The sequence below is a fragment of the Trichomycterus rosablanca genome, chromosome 13, assembly GCF_030014385.1.
Source record: "Trichomycterus rosablanca isolate fTriRos1 chromosome 13, fTriRos1.hap1, whole genome shotgun sequence".
In the NCBI taxonomy this organism is placed as follows: Eukaryota; Metazoa; Chordata; class Actinopteri; order Siluriformes; family Trichomycteridae; genus Trichomycterus; species Trichomycterus rosablanca.
In genome coordinates, this window is record NC_086000.1 from 20,148,325 (window position 1) to 20,168,973 (window position 20,649).

Consider the following 20,649-nt stretch of genomic DNA (forward strand, 5'->3'; position numbering starts at 1 on the left):
AAAGCAAGAATATAGCCAAAATAATGATTAAAAAATCTAATGCAGCATTGTAAAAAAGGACCTGAGTGTGTGTACTTATAACAGGTTAATACATCCAAGTAAAGGTTTTCTGATCTGTTTAGTACAATTAACCAAGTCAGTAATTATGTTTGATAAACCACAAGTCACAGTTAACAGACAGCCACTCTGAACAGTCATCATGTGTGCATGATATTAGAAGTACATGACAGAGGTATTTGTAAGAGGTTAGGCAAGCTTGTGCAGAGTTTAAGAACTCCAAATGATGCCAGTCCACTTGTGCTACAGGCAATACATAGCTTTCAAACTTATCATATAACAAAAAACCCAAACAACCAAAGCAATGCCTGGCACTATTACTACTGTGTATTGTTTACATAGTGGTACAGTAAAACCATACTGAAATGTCTACAGTAGTTGGTAAATTTTAGTCTTTGTATGGTGTAGACAACATGTATTTGTCTACTGAGACACAGATTCAGATTTTTATTGCAAAATTTAGATCACCTCTCCATGACTCTTTGAAAAGCACTACTGTCTATGTGGGGTATAAAGCCTGCTCTTGCTTCTACTGTTTGAGAGAGGATTTCTCAGACTCACTTTTTCCTGATCTTTACACGTTGAAAAAAACTGTTAGTCCACATTAATACCAATACTTGTTTGACCTAATAAGCTCTCCACACTCACACTTCCTGTAAAAAGTCTTCCCAAAAGAGTAAAGACTGTTAGAAATGCAAATTAAAAGGAGAAGGGTGGAATCCATGGTTTGGAAGTAGATTTCCAACAAGTTTAAAGTCATGCGCCAACAGACTTTGGCCATATGGAGTACATTTCTCATTAAGATTATTACACAATTATCTAAAAATTATTAAACTGATTTCAGTACCTTATTTTATGTAATCCTTGTGTATGTTCACTTATTGCCTTCAGGACATTTAAAAACGTTGGTACAGTGGCAAAACAGGTTCATTCCACAATAAGCAGGTGAATTGCTACAAGGTGAAGTTATCATAATTGGAACCAAAGGCTAGTGGACGTTCAAACACATTTCACAATGCAAGGCTGCAAATAATTTAAGGCTTTTACCATCTTCCATGCATAATATTGTGAAAAGATTCAGAGAGTCTGGTAACATGGAAAGTGGTAAACATGCCTTTGTCTCAACTTGTTGGAGTGTGTTTCAGGCAAAAAAAAATCAAATCTGTTTATATTTGCAAAATGCAATTAACTGACAAATACAAAAACAAACATTTCTGATGTTTTAATCTAATCTGATTTTTCAAAAGTAAACATTAAGCAATAGAAGCAAGAGCTCACAGTGGGTTCGAATCAGATGAGTTTGAACAGTCATGCATTACTGAATCTAACTTGTATGTAGTACTAAAACATGATGGGTAATATTGTAACGTTTTTAAGGAACTTGTATGTTTTCATTTTATTGTTACGATTCAAAAGACTGAAGTCGATCAAAATATAAACAAAATACCACCAGTACCAATGTAAGAAATCAACCAAAATACTATGTCATGTTCCATTTAACCTAAATAATTTAAGGCAACTAAGTCAAGGTTAAAAATATGAAAAGACGTTGGGCTCAACCAAGGCTGACAGTGGTTGCCTTACAACAGTGTTACAAATGTAGCGCTTTTTAAAAGATACAAGACATCAAATATTTATTTGATATGTAAAGTATAATTGTACACAGTCACTAAAAAAAAGAACATAAGGCTCCGGAGGTTAGATGACAAAATGCTGATGATAGTACAGGAGAACGTCTTGGATAAAGCAATAACATTAGCTTATTGCTTTCCTTTCCTCTTTCAAATAATCTCCTCACAAAATGGTATAAAATGGTATTTTACACATGAATCATATAAATACACTATACAATGCAATATAAAATCATTTCTTCTTAAAAGGAATATGTGAAGGGTTGGCTTAGGTATGCTGGTAAGAGCACTAGCACCAATACAAAAAAAAATTGATTGAAATTATATAACAAAGGCACTTTGTGGTGTAGAAGAACTAAATGATGTCAGTTTCTCCTCCTTTCTTTGTTTTGCTTGCAGCAAAAATCACAGGTTGTTGCTTTGACCTTTCCGTTACACAGTGCAAGGCACTCTGTGCTACCAGAACCAGTCATCCCTCGAAAATAGGACGATCTTCCTCTAAGCTGTGTTCGAGGCTCAGGTCTCTTTCCTGTCTTTTTTAGTTCAGTGTCAGTGTAGTGGCTGCTACATTTAATTTTCCTTCCATTCACACGTTCAAAATCCTTTTTTTTTTCTCTTCCACTCCTTGTTTACCTTCCATCCTGTTTTCACACCTCTACCTCTCGCAGACCTTCCTGAAGCTCTGACACTACTCTGATGTCGAAGCAGGTCACCATCATAACACGTGACTTGCACAGATTGACGCAGTACTCCAGTTCACTTGTGACTTGCTCCAGTGTTTCAAGGTACTCCTGTGACTCCTGGTCCAGGTCCTGATCCACCTCAACTAAAAGATAAACAAGTTATAATGATTTAGAAGAGAGTATCAAATATATGTCTAAAGTGCCTAATTACAATTACAAATGTTAATGATTGAGTCAGCAGAGAGTAGGCGTATTTTATGAACTATGCGCCTCAAACTCGGTGACCCCGCTCTGTAACTTTACATGGTTTGCCAGTTTGTGGCTGAGTTGCTGTGGTTTCTAAATGCTCTCATTTTTGAATAACTCACAGCTGGCCGTGGAATATCTAGAAGGAAAGAAATTTCACAAACTGACTTGTTGCAATGGTAGCATCCTATTACAGTACCTCACTTAAATTCAGTGAGCTCTTTAGAACAGCCCATTCGTTTACAAATGTTTATGGTCAGACTGCATGGCTAGGTGCTTGATTTTATACACCTATGACAACGAGACTGAAACAACTGAATTCAATGATTAAGAGGTGTGTCCCAATACTTGTTGTCCATATAATAACTGTGCAGTTTCTGCATCTTCTCCATGTGCAAGTAACTTCGCTTCCAGTATGACCCAACCCACAGAACTGTTATTAAAGCCAACTAATACTTACACTCTCCTATCCACTTTCTGGGGTCCATCATCAGTCTGGCTTTCGTGTCCTCTAATTCTTCCTTTAGAGTCTCGTGTTTGACTCGCAGTTCTCTGATCTGCTGCTGCCATCGCTCTACCTCCTTCAACTTTGTGTTTAAATATACTAGTCCCTACAAAAAAGAGATGGAAGGGTTATTTACTGATCAGTGCAAAGATAATGAAATGATTAAATGATTTGGCACTAAGGTGAGTACAGAATTGACTAAGATGTACACCAAATCACAAAATGGTTATAATAATTACTATATAATTTCTCTAAGAATATTCTATAATGGAATACAACATTTGCTCTATAATACAATTATAGGTCAAATAGGTAAGTCATATTTATTTAAATAAGCATTTAATAGTTACAACTGTTTGAGCATTTTAATGGTTTATTTAACTGCACTATCATATGTGAATTTTGCTTAGTCTACATACCTTGTCAGCATTCTGGATTGGTTGCTGCATGAGAGAGAAAGAAAGTAATGTTAATATTAAAAAATATATATATACAGTATATATGCTCTTAAACATTTTATCACACCATGAGATTAAGTAAAAATCTGCACAAGAGCTTGATGTTTGTAAGAGATCTCCTGACACTATTAGTTGCTCACCTCAGTTGTCAGCTCAGGTCTCCGCCGCTGCAAACGTTCCACATCATCAATCTCGTACACCTTGATTTCGAATGGCTCTTTCAATGGGCCAGACATAGGAGGCAGGTCCACCCACTGGCCTGTAGCACTAGGCTTCATTCCTAGAGATGAGGTGTCTGGCAAGGGGGCAGGGATGAGACGCCGGCGCTGAACGACTAGAGTAGCCAGAGAGATGAGCAGAGCATGAGATGATGTCAAATAAAGACACACTGAAATCTAGATGTTAAACACTGCATGCAAGACATATCAGATAAAGTAGATAATGTAAAGCATTAAATTGTAAATGGCAAGAAAAAAGGTCAGAAGAATGAGAATGTTGATCAGATAATGATTATTACAAAACAATTAAGTTTGTAAATACTGTTAACCAAAAATGGACAAAATTAAAAACCCCGGTTACAGAAAAATTGGAACATATTGTAAAACGCAATACAAATATCTGTGATTTGGTAATTCTCTGGAATCTTTATTTAGCTGATGGGAGTAAAATGAACAGATTCCTTTTTTTAACTGATCAACATCAACATTTAGAATTTGATTCCTGCAACATACTCCAAAACAGAGGAACAGAGGTGTGTTCTCTTTGCATAACATAGTTATGGTTGCATTTCTTAATGCAGCAGCAGACTGTGTTAAGTGACAATGCATTTTCTAAAGTTCTCTCAAGTCCATGTGGCTATATTTATCACATTAGCATAAGTTTGTCACCCAATACCATCTGAGAGCTCAAAGGTCACATTCAACAGTGGTTTCCAGCTTTGCCCTACATGGACTGAGATCTCTCCAGATTTCCTGAATGTTTTTACAATATTATGAACAGTAGATGGTAAAATAGTCTTGCACTGAGAAGTTTGACACAATGTGGTGAGCCATGACCCATCATTGCATGTCTCACCCCAAAGAACGAGAATGTTGTGGCACAACTGGGGCACTTCGCTCTTCCAGTGCATTCCTCTTGTGAGGCCCTAAACACTGGGGCAATTTGCCAAAAAACACCAGAATGCTGACATTCTGCATCAGCGAAAACCAGAATGAACTGAGCATTCTGACGTCACAGCTTCAGGAGAAAATGGGTCTGCCATCCAATGCACTGACAAAAAGGGCAGGAGAAGCGACAATCTAAATAAAAAAGGTGCCACCTGGAGCGCATCAGCGCAAACAAGTCACAGATGAATGTCAATGATAGAATGGCAAGTCACACTGGTATTCCCCCTCTGTTGGCACACCTCTATAGGAGAGTGTTGGTTTACATGATGGACCCTGCTCAAGACAGCAGAGTTACCACATGGACCACCCTGCTTCTTTACTTGATGGCTCATTATAACACTGTTATTCGGTGCCCCTCTGCCGACCAAATTAGGCCACACAGCAGGGCATGACTTAACGAGGGTGGACTTCCAAATCTCCATTTGGCATCCAACCAGTTACAGCTATACTGCGCAAATAACAGTATTACAGTAATTTGTCCCAAGTTAGAAGGTACATAATGTCGTAATAATGTGCTTTTAACTTTTCTCTGCATGAACATTTAATCCTAAGGCACCTATTTGCCAGTGATAGCTCAGTGGTTAAGGTACTGGACTAGTAAACAGAAGGTTGCCGGTTCAAGCCCCGCCACCACCAAGTTGCCACTGTTGGGTCCCTGAGCAAGGCCCTTAACCCTCAATTGCTCATTGTGTTCCGCTCACTGTGTAAGTCACTTTGGATAAAAGCGCCTGCTAAATGCTGAAAATGTAAATATTTGGTTTTTTCATGCTTCTAGAGGCAGAAACGGACATGGTTTCTTATTTATATGAACAAGAGCAAAGAAAAGTTTACATATTCATATATAAATTAATATAAAGTTCTATAAAATTAAGTGTACAGTGCACAATGTATAACAGAGGAAATACTGTGACCATGCATTTGTTTAGTAGAAAACACATACATGCAAGCAAATTCTTGTGAAGCAATGCTACTTACCATTTGATCTTTTCTTGGGAGGTTTTGCGCTTCTTATCCGTAAAGAGTTAGACATCCCACTTTCGCTCATAGAGTCATGAGCTGAAGAGGCACTTCCAGTGGCCTCGCTGTCCCTGATCATGCTCTCATACCCACTACTCCCTCCACTGTGGTAGAATAGAGCAGTTCGCCCCATGGCAGGGGGTAACTCTCCACTTAAAACACTGCTGTTGTCACTTCCATGTCCACTGCTGTACCTTTGGGGCCTTCTCGGGGCAGTGATCTTGCTATAAGGAGAAGGCAGGATGGGAATAGGCGTAGGCTTATCATCATTGATATTCGCCCCACTGTCGTTTCCACTGTCAGAGTCACCTGAACCCCTTATGTGTTTACCTGGGGGACTACCAGATACCAGTTCCCCAACACGGCTGTTTGTTGCACGCATAGCTTGCTTAGTACCCATAATAGTTCCCCTTGTAGGTTTACTATTGCATCCCACTGCTGCACGAGGTAATGCACTTTTTCCTGAAGGTGGAAGACTGGCGTTTCTTGTTGTAGATGTTGCAAGAGACTTAGTGGAGGAACTAAGGGCTTTGGAATTGCTGGTAGATAGTGTGCGAGCTTTGTTCCCATTTACAGGCACTGGTCTTGAATTAAGGCTGCTTTTGAGATGCCCAGTTTTTCCCATGTTGAACTGATTAACACAGGAAAGCGGAGAGGTAGCGTTTTGAGAAGAGGTGCCAACAGGTGATCCAAACTTAGACTTGGTTGACCTTCCGCTGAGACTGGCCCCACTGTTTTCTCGACTTAAAACAGGTTTCGATCCTAAAGATGTCAAACTGTCAGATCTTTCCAGGGATGCCTGGCTTCCATATCGTTGTCCATTTTCTCCTCTTGCTCCCCTGGCCTTGAGGCTGGAAGTTGCTTTCAGTAAACTGTGGTCCGCCTTCAGATTAGATGCTTTTAAACTGTGGGTGTCTCCTCTGGAATGGAATTCATGTTCATCTGACTCTGATTTTGTAGGCCTTGGTGCCAAAAACTTTCCTGTTTCACATGCAGATTTTAAGGCACTTGGGGCTAGCAAGACTCTGTTCTTCTGATCCAGACTGGACTTGCGCATTGGAGGTGAGGGAACACCACTTGAGAGTATGCTTCCATCCTGACGACTTCCCTTCCCATTTTTTTCCAAAGATGAGTATTTCAAACTACCAGCTGATGACCCAGTGTCCATGCCGACTTTGACATCAATTGAAGTATGAATGACTGGAACAATCCCAAGTGTTGTTGCCCCTCTTCTGAGCTGAGGCATTTTGCTAGGTGTTTCTATCTTTTTGCAGTTGCTGGATTTTTCACATCCATCTACCACCCTTTGGGATGTGCTATTTCCCGGTGTTTGCGGTATATGAGGTATACTGTTGTAATGCATGCCCGCTTTTCTGGGTGGTATGCCACTTGTTTTATTTTTTATTAGTTTGGAAGCAAGACCTGAATTTGACAGTGTGGGTGACTCTGCTGCATTCTCTTTTCGATACCATGGGTCATCTGACATGCCTTCTAGCCTTGGTGGTTCACGTCTCCAATTGCTACTCTTACTGCTCTCACTAAAGCTACTGCCCTGTGCTGTGGATGAGGTAGGTTTTATTTTTCTGGGAAGACTACAATTTACAACATGTCGTTCTTGTAATGTCTGTGTTGGGGATAAACTGTTATTTGGTTTTGCTATTTTTGACGGATTCCTGCTGGACGCTTTTGTGGACTCTAAGGAGGATGAGCATTTACTAAGGGATAGTTTACTTGAAGTGGCACTGTCACTATCCAATTCAGAGAAACTAAAGCCACTATCATTTAGAGAGTTACTGGGCTCCCTTTGAGGACTGTTCGTGCACAGGCCAAGAGGATTAAGGTAAAATGTACTTCCCGGGTCAATGTTTGCGCTATCTGGTAGAAAAACATCTGCATTGTGGGCCCCCTCACTCTCTGAGGTGCAGACACTCACTTCACTAAGCCAAGAACTGATAGAGGAACCACGACTGTCCAAAGAGACCAAAGTTTCCTCCTGAAAGGGTGCAACCATTTCAATGGTTACACCAGAGGCACCAATGTTGGATGTATATGCATCAAATTCATCGTTAATACTGCTAATGATGCTTACTGGTCTAGATCCTGAAGCAATGGCCTGTACTGAGCAGTCACTGTTAAAACTTATGATACTGGAGGGTCTTCCATTGTTCACGATGTTTCCAATAGATAGTTCTTCTACAAGGGTGAACACTAGTTCATCCTCCCCATTCAGCTCCACTGGCTGCTGAAGGGTTACTGTAGTCCTTAAGATATCCCTTTCCCTAAGTGTAGACCTCAGTTGGCACACCTCTATAGGAGCATGTGGGTTTACATGATGGACTCTGCTTAAGACAGGAGAGTTACCAAATGGGCCACTCAGATTTTTTACTTGATGGCTCATTCCAATAGGTGGTACTCTAGTGGCAGACTTGTCTTCCGCCTCACCATTAGGTCTTACAATATTCCCTTGTTGTGGTGGTGGAGGGGCAGGATTGGGTAGTTTTTTGTTGTAAAATACTTTTTCTCTCACCACTGGCTCTATGTTTTGAGATGGTGTTGGTTGTCCTTGCTTTACTGGGGAGCACAGAGCTGAATTGTCTTTATCACCATCTAATCTTGAGCAACACGCAGTCTCAAGCTTGTCTTTATCTGACATGGTGACACCTTGCCATTTGGAATGTTCATTGGACTTGTGTTTGGGGCTGCTAGGCAGTTTACTATGAGTAGAAAGTGGATGTTTGGGTATTACAGTGTCTTGTTGGGAGGAAGGTTTTGAAGACATTAAAGAAGAAACCGAATCTTCTTGGTGCTTCACGTCCATCTTAGGGCTTCCTTGACTTCCTTTAGCTTCCCCAACAAAAACATTTGGTTCCTCACTACCATCGATACATTCGAGTCGCTCCTGAAGCTCAGCAAATGTGTTGCATTTAAAATGATCACGATCGGCTGGTCCCTCCTTACTGCGCAGCTTTCTGTTGAGGGATGGGATAATAGGAACAAAGGCTGGAGGACCCTCGTTATCACTGAGCTCTCTGTCAGAAATTGTAGCGCCACCAGGGCCAACGTAAATCACAGTGTCACATGACTGCTCACTGCTTGAGGAGTAGTCAGGCTCACTAAGCAGTGAGGGCAGATCTGGATCCAGGGCCACAGTCCGTGGATGGAATGGTCTTAAATGTGGGGGTCGGCGAATTCTTCCTTCGTCACAGGAACTTTCACCTCCAGAGGAACTGGACGCATACTACACAAAAGAAAACTCATATTAACTATCGTTTGTGTATGTGTATAAAAGTACAATGCTTTAGTTATTCTTTATTTTATATTCTAAAATTATGCTGAACATTATCCGAAACGTAAGACTATTAAGTCTAGACGGTTATATAACGTAATTTAACTTTGTGACACTGCCTTTTTATTTCTATTTAGTGAGTATCATTGACAGTGACCTTTTGTATCCACAAAGATATGGCTTTTTTGCCTGCACCCATTACATGGAACAATAGTCTTTTGTCAACAAGAAAACCCACAGTCACTGTATGCCATAGGAAATTTGTACAGATGATAAAATGTTACACTAGATCCAAGATTTACATTTAAATGCAAGACTGAAGTTTCAGATGGCATCAGCCATCTTTTTGTGGCCCTGTGATAAAGTTTGCTTGGCTATGGACAGTTCACAAAGTTTCGAATTCATGGCTCTCATGCTGGGTGATTCTTGACCTTGGAAAGTAATCAACGTTCCATTCCATTCATTATTTTTGTATTGAGTGTAGTTAAATTCTGTTTACATGGTACATTTACATTTGGTAACCAGCGGCAATGATTGAATCTGCAGTACAAAGCAAAAAAACGTAAACAAGTTTTACTGACCTTGGACTTCTTCTTTCTCATGCGGTGTATTCTAGACGCCAGCTGAATAGTGGTGAGTGAATCAGCATAATAAGCAGGTGAGTCTGACACGTGGGCTATCATTGTTGTTCTGCAGTTGATGTTCCCGAGTGAATCACGCAGCAGCATTGTAAGTTTGCTGTCCCTGAACAATAAAAATGTGAAAAATCAGAATATTAACGACACATCCGAATGCCTGTAGATTATAATAATGTCTATGTTCATATTCAATAAAACACTTCATTTCTAACCCTTCAACTGTCAAAGTGTAAGCAAATTTTGCAAGTTATCACAAAGGTGCAGAATTAACTTTATACAGTGCACACAGTTCAGCAAATTACATCAGCAGCATACAAACCAAACAATAAATCTGTCAACAACACGCAACATGCTTAATCTTGTTGCTGACAGCTTTTATTATGTATTCACTCTTTCTGTTGTATTCTGTTGGAAAACTGAATTACAATAAACCTTACACATCTTTTGCAAAAAATGTTGGTAAACTGGAATGCAAATGTGTGCTTGACTTCAAAATTATATCTCAAAAGAACACTACATTGAATGACATTTCATAAAATTTGTTTCTGAAAAAAAACCTGCCGATAATAAAAGTTCATTTTTACCTGTATGGTATGTGTTTGGCTCCATTTGCTAAGGCCAGGATGACGTTGCCTAGGGCAGTAAGAGAGAGACACAGTCCACCTCCTCCATCTCTGCTCTTACTAAGCACCTTCTCACAGCTGCCCAGATCGATAAGATGTAGTCTACTTCTACCACCAGACACTATGAAGAGAGACAATAAGAAAACAAAAAAGAAACATTTACAAATAGAGATCTACTGTTAGCCAAACATTCAGGTGATTAAAACGGGTTGTTACTTTTAACACAGACTGAACCCTGTAATTACTGTAAAGTTGTGAGTTACATATGTGACTTCTAATTACTACTACATGACATTTGTCTTCTACTGAACTTCTTTTTAGTCTGGGTGGCAGGAAAACGTAAAGATCAAGTTATCTACTCTAGATGTCGCATTGGACACACCAGACTTACACATCCCTACATGATAAAGGGGGAGAATGCCCCGCAATGCGAATCCTGCCAATGACCCATCATGAATAAACACGTACTAACTGAGTGCCTAAATACCTCAGGGAAATATAAAAATTATCCATAGCTGGAACAATGAAAGACATTTTTAACCTTGAAAAAGTAGAAAAGCTTTTGAACTTCACTGCAATCACTAAATTAGGAATACACATATTATATCAGAGACTACCTAACGGATACAAAGCACCCACATAAACTTTTCCTGCCGTGAATGTAACTCACAAGAGTAACCACGGCATAGACAGACAGACGGACAGACAGACAGACAGACAAGTCTGGGTGGGATTCATTGATATTTTAAAGTCCTCTTACCCTCCTAAACATTCACTGTCTACTCTGAATTGCATGTTAGTGTGATTAAATGTGTGTATCAAGTGTATCAATTAAACTTAATGAACTTAGACAATGGTTTAGGCTAACTAAGTAGATAATAGCAATTAAATATGCCAACTAGCTGTAAAACTAAATATACCAACCAAAAATAACAAAGTATAATTCAAAGAGATGGCAGAGATAATGAAACACACCACTAACATTATAATTAAAGATGAGTGTGTAAGTTTTGGGAGGGACATACACCTAGGTATGCACAAACACATGAGTAATCTGCAATTCTGATGTGATTCAGTTTTTGGTCAAATTGTCCTATTTAACAGCTGTACATAGTAACAACTACTCATAGTAAAAAAAAACATCTCAAACTACTGTATCTAGAACTAGATACTAGTTACCAGTCCACTTACTGACAATGTCATACAGCCAAAGAAATGGCTGTTTGAATTGTGTCACAAAAGATGCCATTTTAGCGTGAGTAAGTGAGAACATTTTAGTGCAGCGCAGCTTAATTTACAACAGCGTTTGAATAAAAGTCATTACATTTTGTTATGCCATCATAACTCTCATTCTGCGATCATAAAAAGTTGTGCTTAGGGGTTCACTGAGGTCGTTCAAAAATCCTCACATTAAGAGTGCTTGACATTAAGACTGCTACATGGACATTATTTCATGCTGAAGGGTAACCATTTAAAAAAAAAGACATTTTCTTTAATATTCTAATGCATATTTGTACTGGGTTTGCTGTTTATCATTTGCACTGTGAGTGCTCGTTACAAATGCAGTTATTTCTTTTATCTGATACTCAGCATTTACCTTTGCTAATGAGAAATGCAGCGTTGCACTGACATGTACTTCTAAGTTATGATTATGGTCATTAGCTGCTCATGAATTATTACTGTCTGTAAAAATTCCCATTACGATTTAATGAAGTGGTCAAAACGGGCCTGACTGATTTACCTTGTGCATGACAAAATGAGAGGAAAAATGAGAGCGCGATGGGATAGTAGCTCTGATTAAGTCTGTAATAACTTAGCTATTAGATTGATGAGTTTGAGATGCAGTTTCCCTCCTCTGTGAGTATGAAGAGTAAGAAAGAAAACTAAATGGGAGTGCAGCCCATTGATTAAATGCACACCGGGATATCATCACCGCTGGAATGTCAATTATCCACATACATACACACACACACACACACACATTCACGGACACTTACTTCCACCCTTGCCGCTCTTCTCCATGCGATACTGATAAATGTGTAGGGTGAAAAGCATATGCGAGTTACGCCGATCCTCCTCGTCTGCATCAGAATGGTTGGTGCTGCGAGCCGCAAGGGCTGCGTCAAGTAAGAGGGCAGCCTTCTCCGCTGTGGGTGCTCGCAACTCACTGTGATTTTGGAGCTGATAAGCAAAAAATAGATAAACAAGAGAGTTAAAAGCTTGTCAGAAGTTACATGGACAGATAGACTGATGGGTTTATGGATGGATAGACTAATGGGTAACAGAATTAAAGGATCCATCTGAATAAATGGGTAGAGAAACATAAATGCAGATACTGTTGGGGGGTCATTTCACTGACATGGTTTTGGTCCACTTGCACCTCTTGGGTCACAGAACATCCATGCAGTTTTTTTACTGATTCATTCAGTGTAACATTTAATTTTCACAGGAAGATGGTCTCTCTTAAAAGCACATGCTTCCAACTTGAAGGCTTAAAAATGCATACACCGATCAGCCATAACATTAAAACCACCTTCTTGTTTCCTTGTCACTTTAATCAGCTCCACTTACCATTTAGAAGCACTTTGTAGTTCTACAATTACTGACTGTAGTCCATCTGTTTCTCTGCATGCTTTGTTAGCCCCCTTTCATGCTGTTCTTCAATGGTCAGGACTGTCACAGGACCACCCCAGAGTAGGTATTATTTGGGTGGTGGATCATTCTCAGCACTGCAGTGACACTGACATGGTGGTGGTGTGTTAGTGTGTGTTGTGCTGTTATGAGTGGATAACACAGGGGAGAGGTTGTAAACAGGTGGTGGAGCGCAATATAGTTTCTATCAGAATACATCAGCACACGCGAGTTTTACAGTATTTCTGACCTGATCGTTCTCTACAAAACAAAATATTTATTAACCTCCAACTCACTATAGAACAAGCCATGCTGCTCATGTTGCCAAATCCACTCAGATTCATTTATTTCATCAGCGCACAAACTTTCATCTCTCGCTACTTGTTGATGTGCATGTTTGGACGTGGTATCATTAAACCTTTCATCACTTCTCACGTGTGTTTTCATGACAAAACGTAGTTTTGGAGACCAGAGAAGCTCGCCTGTGATTCCCCCTGGTGATAGATGATGTAGTGTAAAACCCCCCCATCGCCGATCAGTCGTGTAGTGTGAACATTACAGCGACCAGGTGTTAATCAGAGTGTCGTGTAGTGTAAACTTGGCATAAGCTGTTCAACAGCCAGGTGTATGTTTACATTACATTTACAATGTTGTAGCGTGTCAGACATATAAAATAATAATAAAAAATGAATGTTACTGTTTTCTGTTTTGGATTAATTATTTATGTAAACAAAATACACAAATATTTTTAATAATGAGTGTTCTTTGTACAATTATCACATTCGTTCTCTGAACATCTGTACATATTTAAACAAAACCTGTTAATGTAACTCAAATATGCCTAAATGTGTTGAATCGAAATTGAATCAAAGTTGAATCGAAAATCGAATCGGGACCTTGTGAATCGGAATCGAATCGATCCAGGAAATTAGTGGCGATACCCAGCCCTATAAGACACTCCTACCTAGTTGGTCCACCAGCACAACAGACAACACACATTAACACACCACCACCATGTCATTGTCACTGCAGTGCTGAGAATCATCCACCACCTAAATAATACCTACTCTGTAGTGGTCCTGACCATTGAAGAACAGGGTGAAAGCAGTCTAAAAAGGTATGTAGAGAAACAGATGGACCACAGTCAGTAATTGTAGAACTTCAAAGTGCTTCTATATGGTAAGTGGAGCTGATAAAATGGACAGTGAGTGTAAAAACAAGGAGGTGGTTTTAATGTTATGGCTGATCGGTGTATAATGGTTTGATAGTGATGCCAATAATATGCTACCATCAAATCATAATCTTTTTGTAAATCCAGTGTATTTAGAAAGGATTCACTTCACACCCCTTGACATTTTACAGTCTTCATTGGTAAAAAAAAATCACAATACAATAAACACTTTGTCACCAATTAGGATAAAGTGAAAACTGAAAGGATAAAGTGAAAACTGCTTTGATTATCCTTAAGGTATTTATAGAACTCAACTGGAATCCACCTGTTGCAATTTGAAGTGACTGGACACCTTGTCTATAAGGGCCCCCAATTACACTGTTTTGTCAGAGGACAGAAACTGAACCGTGAAGTCTAAGAAACTGTCTGGATCAAACTAAAGCAATCCATCATGGAAATAATAAATAAATCCATTCAAAAACAAATTCACAACACAATAGTGTACAAAATATTCAAGGGGTTAACACCTTACTAAAATCGTTTTATTTATTTTTTTTCCATTTAGGTGACTAAAAAGGAAGAACATAGATGAAGCGGTTGTTAAATAAATTGAATTTAAAAAGCAAAAAGGATAATAGAGCTTTTTACCAACACTGAGACCATTAGATTTGGTCTCTGGGGTAATCAAAATAAGAAATATGCTTAAACCAGTGAACTGAAAGACAAATAAAAAGGTGTAAAAAAAAAAGGATGAAATTTTGCCCCAGGAAAGAAGGTCCTGTGTTGGGGGGAGGACACTCGGATGGGATGCAAGGTCAAACCCTGGTAAATCCATTCTTTTAGGAGATAAAAAAGCAGCAGGCTAGAAACCTGCCTAGTTCACACCACAGTATGTGATTTTAAGCCCAATATTCCAGTCAACTAAAGTTGTCAATGACTAATTATAAGCCGTGTGGTAAATAGCCAATAGGAGACTAAAAGTAAACAATAAATGAATAAGGCACTTAACAGCATACCACATTAAAGTCTTCTGTGTCCCAAACCACAAGCTACAATAAAAGTGATAGCTCACAGACAGCAAGTTTAAGATGCAGCCACTTTGGCTCATGTAAGGCAGCAGTGTCTCTTTGCCTCAGTGTATTTACTGTAATTCTGCAGTGAGAAATGGAGAACACTCAGAGGAATGCTGAATGAGACCCGACTCTGTATTTAAACTTCACAAGCCTACAGACATTCTTTGAAGTGTTGGCCTCATGTGGACCCCAAAAAGCAACATCTGATGCAAACACCTGGCATTGCTTTCAACTCCCCCCTACCCAACCCCCCAAATGCCAACTACCCCACCAGCATTTTCCCTCTTCTAATAAGCAGGGAGTGGTAGTGGGGGAAGGGTTAGATAAACAGCAACAGTAGATGCTGAAAAATGTAAAGTACAGAAAATATTTGCCTGTTGCTGTCAGGCTTTATTGCAACTGACCATATGTATATATGTCTTTTTTTTTTTTTTTTTTAAAACAGTTATACATTTACAAATCTGAAAAACAATAAAAAAAAAAAAAAAACACTTCAGCTTCCACTAACCTGTGTGCCACAGATAGGGTCCTCGCGCAGGTAGACCCCTGGCGACTGACCATCCTGCAGGCTGCCTGTGGAGACATCTGAGAGCAGGTCCTGCAGGCTTTCGTCTTTGCCGTAGATCTCCACAGCCGAAACTCTCACAGAGAAGCGTGTGCCAGTCTTCTCCTTGCGCTCGCTGATGAGCTTAAAAAGCCAGGAGATGGCACATGGAGCGATGCCAAGGCTCTGGGAAGAGCTATCTTTGCCAATCATGGTGTATGTCTTGCCTGGTGGGAGGGAGAAAGCAAGCTGTTCATTCTGGCAATGTGATGTGTGTACTCTAATGTGTGAAGCTCTGGAATTTCTGTCCTAGTGATGTGGTGATAAGCATTTTCAGTATTATACATAATAAAACAGAAAGGTATTGATTAATAAGATCCCAAATGAAGAAGACAAATTTCTGTACACTGTGTAACAGAATGTACTATGTAAGCAAGCTGCAATTTATATAATTGGATATTAACTATACAAATAATGTGCAAAAATATGTAAATAATGTTAATTTTATTATGGTACAGGTATGAATTTGCTTTAGATTATCAGTGCGAGTTTATATTTACATTTAGCAGAAACTTTTATCCAAAGCAACTTTAAATTGTGACATACAATGCAAGCAATTGAGAGTTAGTGGCCCGACATCTGCAACTTGGGGCTGGGGACTTGCTAGTCCAGTATCTTAAGTCCAGTACCTTAAGCACTATGCTACCACAGTGGGCAGCACTGTCAATGTAAGAGAAAGCAAAGCATAAATATTTTGTCATATTACGGCTGCTACTAGAGCTGTCAATTAAATTCTCACTCTTGATGACTATTTAGGCTGTTGGTTCAAATCCTGACTCTGCCACATGGCCACTGTTGGGCCCTTGAGATATGCCCTTAACCCTCTCGGCTTCAGGGGTGCCTTACGATGGCTGACCCTTTAATTGTACTGTACACTTGTATATGTGTAAACAAATAAAGGCATTCCATCTGCTCTAGATGGTTATTGTTATACAGATAGATCTCAAAAACATCCTGTCTTCTGTTTAGTTTTTCTGCCTTCTTAATAGCTCATTCATTGTATCCAATAATCCTGTTGCTGGCCGCCCTCTTCCTCTTTTACCTTCAACTGTTGTCATGACTTGTCTTCTTCATATTGAGCTGAATCCCAATATTTTCACTCTGCTCTTTAAATTACCTATAGGGGCCTTCAGGTCATGCTGATTTTGTGCTATGAGCGTTATGTCATCAAAGGTTATTGATGTTTCTTTCATTAGTCTTGCATATTTGATCATCTTCCTCCAGTTCTGCTTCTCTCAAAAACATGTGTGCATTTTTTAATCAATAGGATTACTAAAACGTAAAACAAAGACAATTACTGTGTATGTGTGCCAGTAAAATACCCCCCAAAAATAAAGTCTTTATCAGTTAAATAATGCAGCAAATAAACAAAGAATTTTATAATACATTAGAGTAGTGGGATATTATGTTAATATTGCCATGTCACAATTATTCAACCCCTACATAATATTGCTGATCATATAACCTACTGCTAGTCTGTATGACCTAAAGTTGGGTTCCAACATGATCAAACAAATGGTAACTCTATAACCATTAACTTCGACTTTAACGAGCTTTTAATTGCACCAAAAGGGCAACAGGTAAAATATGATTTCCAAGATCTTTATGATTTCTATAGACACCACTGGGAATATTGTCTGGGAATTCCAAATTTATGTCATGGCTGTAAACCTGCATGGCCATGGGAGAAAGTCCAAGTTTTCATCCCAAGGCCTTGGGACAGCAAAGGAAAACATGTGTTACTACAAAAGGATGACTTCATGAAGGCTTGGACAAATGTGTCAGCAACCATAAAAAGATCATTTAAAAACCAACGACATTGTGGCTGGACTTGACGAGGCATGCCACTGTAGACCAAGAAGCACTGAGAGTCTACTGGAATACGGCAGAAGGAATTTGGATAAGCTCACTGAGTTCTGAGACTGGAACTGTTTGGTTGTCTGGATCAGCGATTAATCTGGTGCAAGAAGGGCAAAACTTATGACCAGAAGAATACTATCCCTCTGGTTAAACATGGAGGTGAGATGTGTTTCTGTTTCAAGAACTGGCAATGGTAGCATTTCACAAAAATACCAATGCATTTGAGAAGGAAAATTATGCCTTCAGTGGTAAAATAAAACCTTGGTAAAAATTTGGCTTTCCATCAAGACAATAATCCCAAGTACACTTCCAAGTCAACCAAGGCTTGGTTATAAAATCAGTCCTGGAATATCATAAAGAGGCCTCCTTCTTTAGTCTCTATATTTCAATCATAGACATTATTTGCTAGGATTTGAAGAAAGCAGTTACATCATGAAAACCATCAAACCTCAATATGATAAGCTTTTGCACAAGAAAAATAGCTGAAGATTTCACAAGAGATGTGACAGAAGCTTGTTCCCACTAATTAAAACCACTTATTAGAGGTTATCAAGGTGAAATAATCTTCCACCGTGTACTGAGGATGGGGGTTGAATAATAGTGCACATGGACATTTGTCAAGAGAACTAGAAGCTTTTCAATTCAACTCAAAATAATGAGATAGTTAAAAAATACAAACAATTAACCCAAAAGGAAAGAACCACATTGGTGTGAGCTTTGTTTTTATGGGTGTAACTCTGATAAATCTAGAGTAGGAGACTGTTAGTATTCACTTTCCTAGTGCTATCTCGCTTTTCAATTTTGACTTTTGCAAGGCCTTACTAATTAAATCAGGGCTGGAGCGTCATAAATAACATGGTACGCCATAGAGGTCATCCTATCAAACACAGCTGTAAAAAAGAAGCCTATGTAATGGTTGAGTGCTAAGCTCATACGTTGGTAAGTGCAATAAAAAAATACTGCAATGTAGCAAGAATGAATGGCATTGGAAATATCCTATAAGACCCTCAAATCCAGTCTTCTGTGGAGGTCAATTTTAAAGCTTTTAATTATACTTTTGCCTCTGGCCCTTCATAATAAGCCTAACACACACATGCTCAATTAATGTAAATGCATCATTCAGGCCTTTAAAGAAATGGGGGGAGCATTCTCTTTAGGTGGCATGCATACTATTAACTAAATGACTGGACTGTAAGACACATGGTTATTACACCTCTAAGTAATCACTGACATGTAATGATGAGCTAATGTGGAATATTGAACCAAAAAAGCTTACCAAGCTTAACATGGCCAAAGCTGAAGATACATCCGTCCGCTCCGTTCACCACTGACTGGATAATTTCAGCTACAGTTCCTGAGCATACTTCAGCCTGCAGACATCCAGAACACACTTTTAGTACACATTGTAATAAATCGTCATCCCCTTCTCATTTTGTTCTTCAATTTGTATTGAGTAGAAACCAGTGAACTGTACACTAGAACGAAGCCCTTCTTTTTTGTCACTCGGAAACACTGTGAATACTAAAATCCTTTTAATTCATCATTAACAAAAGAAATACAGCGTGGCATTAAATCAGCCAAGAAGCAGCTCATCATGAATTCCTCACACATGGGGAGGTTTACACTCCTGCAGTCTAGAGCGCTATCATTACAATCTGTTCCACTAGCTCTGGTCCATGGGGACAGTTTGCTACTGCAGCAATCTCCTTTCATACATCAAAGCACACTTACACGCACAAAAAAACAACACACACACACACTTATGACCGCAAGGGCAAACAGGCTCCCCAACTGTAGATGGAAGCGCAGAACACATTTGTAAGCCATTGACTAAAATAAAGTGTCTCTTGTGACACTAATGTACAATAATTTAGAAGATTTACACCCATATTTGTTTTTTCCTACTTGTAAAAACATTGAGAATTTTAATTAACAATATTTTAATTACTACATTAAGAGAATGCATTGATGAAACAAATTAATTGTGAATCAGAGCCATTATTAAACAGGTTAAGCACTAATGTCTTTCAGCGTGGGCAATAACATGCCAGCGTCATTTGGCATAAGGCATCAACGAAACTGTTCTCACTTAATTATTCTCAAAGACTGTATGTGTCTCTGGAGTCTCCTTGTCACTATTTGTGTGGCTGGTGGTTGTTTGGAAGCCGTTGCGGTCTTAATTTGGTGCCTGGCGGCTCTGGTGACAAACTAGGAATGAGCTGGTGGATATATGTGGTCGGAATTTAAATCATTTTTAAGGCTTAAAGGAAACAGCTGTTGTTTCCATACTGTGAGGAATGATGCCGAAGTAAGATGGCCATTTTTGCATTAAGCCCCCGGCCTTGTCCAGAATGTATGTGTGTGTGCTCTGCAGATGTCCTTCTGCCCTTGAGGCTTAGCCCAAGATACAAGAATACAAACTAGGGAGCGGTAAAACGAGACAGCAGCCTCACAGTTGGATATGGAAAAATGGCTTTAACCTTAGCTGGGCCTTCATACAAAAGTTTAATAAGTTTTAAACATGGTTTATTTAGCAAAAAATACAAATCTTGACTTTTTAGCAGAACACCTGAAGATGAGTTAGTGTGTTGTTGGTGTGGATAAATAAAACAGCAGAGTTTTCTATAAGCTGCCTATATGTGCTGACTACAGTGTAGTGGGTCAAACATTTTGTGTAACACTTATGGTACAGAGCAACGTTTTTGCATACTGCAATCTTGCATTTCTGTAGGACATGACATTAAACAGCCAGTGTGAGCAGGAGCAGGATAAAAGCCTGGAGAAATCCCACCAAAATGCAACCACTAATGTAACTTTTCAATGCTAGGTAATTAAACAATTAGCAGATTTGTTTTGGGTGCTCACAATGGCATGTTTACTTCAAGCGCTTTAGGTTGTTGAAGCAAGGGTAGCCCTTTGATTGTTAAACCCTTGTACACCTCCACCTGATCCATTCTTAATAATAGTTAAGGATGAGAACCTTGTCAAATGAAAGTAATA

At 39.2% G+C, this 20,649-nt stretch overlaps 1 protein-coding gene across 1 annotated transcript in view; it reads right to left on the minus strand.

The window, feature by feature from the left end:
• Window positions 1-2,297: 2,297 nt before the first annotated feature.
• The window catches only part of kif26ab (kinesin family member 26Ab), a 104,518-nt gene continuing 86,166 nt past the window's right edge, over window positions 2,298-20,649 (minus strand). Inside the window, exons 7-16 of the mRNA XM_063007029.1 lie at window positions 18,926-19,019; window positions 15,694-15,956; window positions 12,308-12,491; window positions 10,272-10,431; window positions 9,631-9,793; window positions 5,722-9,001; window positions 3,721-3,914; window positions 3,542-3,565; window positions 3,078-3,228; window positions 2,298-2,514 (exon numbers count right to left, since the gene is read on the minus strand). Of these exons, the coding sequence (XP_062863099.1) occupies window positions 2,336-2,514; window positions 3,078-3,228; window positions 3,542-3,565; window positions 3,721-3,914; window positions 5,722-9,001; window positions 9,631-9,793; window positions 10,272-10,431; window positions 12,308-12,491; window positions 15,694-15,956; window positions 18,926-19,019 (4,692 nt within the window). The 3' untranslated portion in view covers window positions 2,298-2,335. The remainder of the gene's footprint in view (window positions 2,515-3,077; window positions 3,229-3,541; window positions 3,566-3,720; window positions 3,915-5,721; window positions 9,002-9,630; window positions 9,794-10,271; window positions 10,432-12,307; window positions 12,492-15,693; window positions 15,957-18,925; window positions 19,020-20,649) is intronic.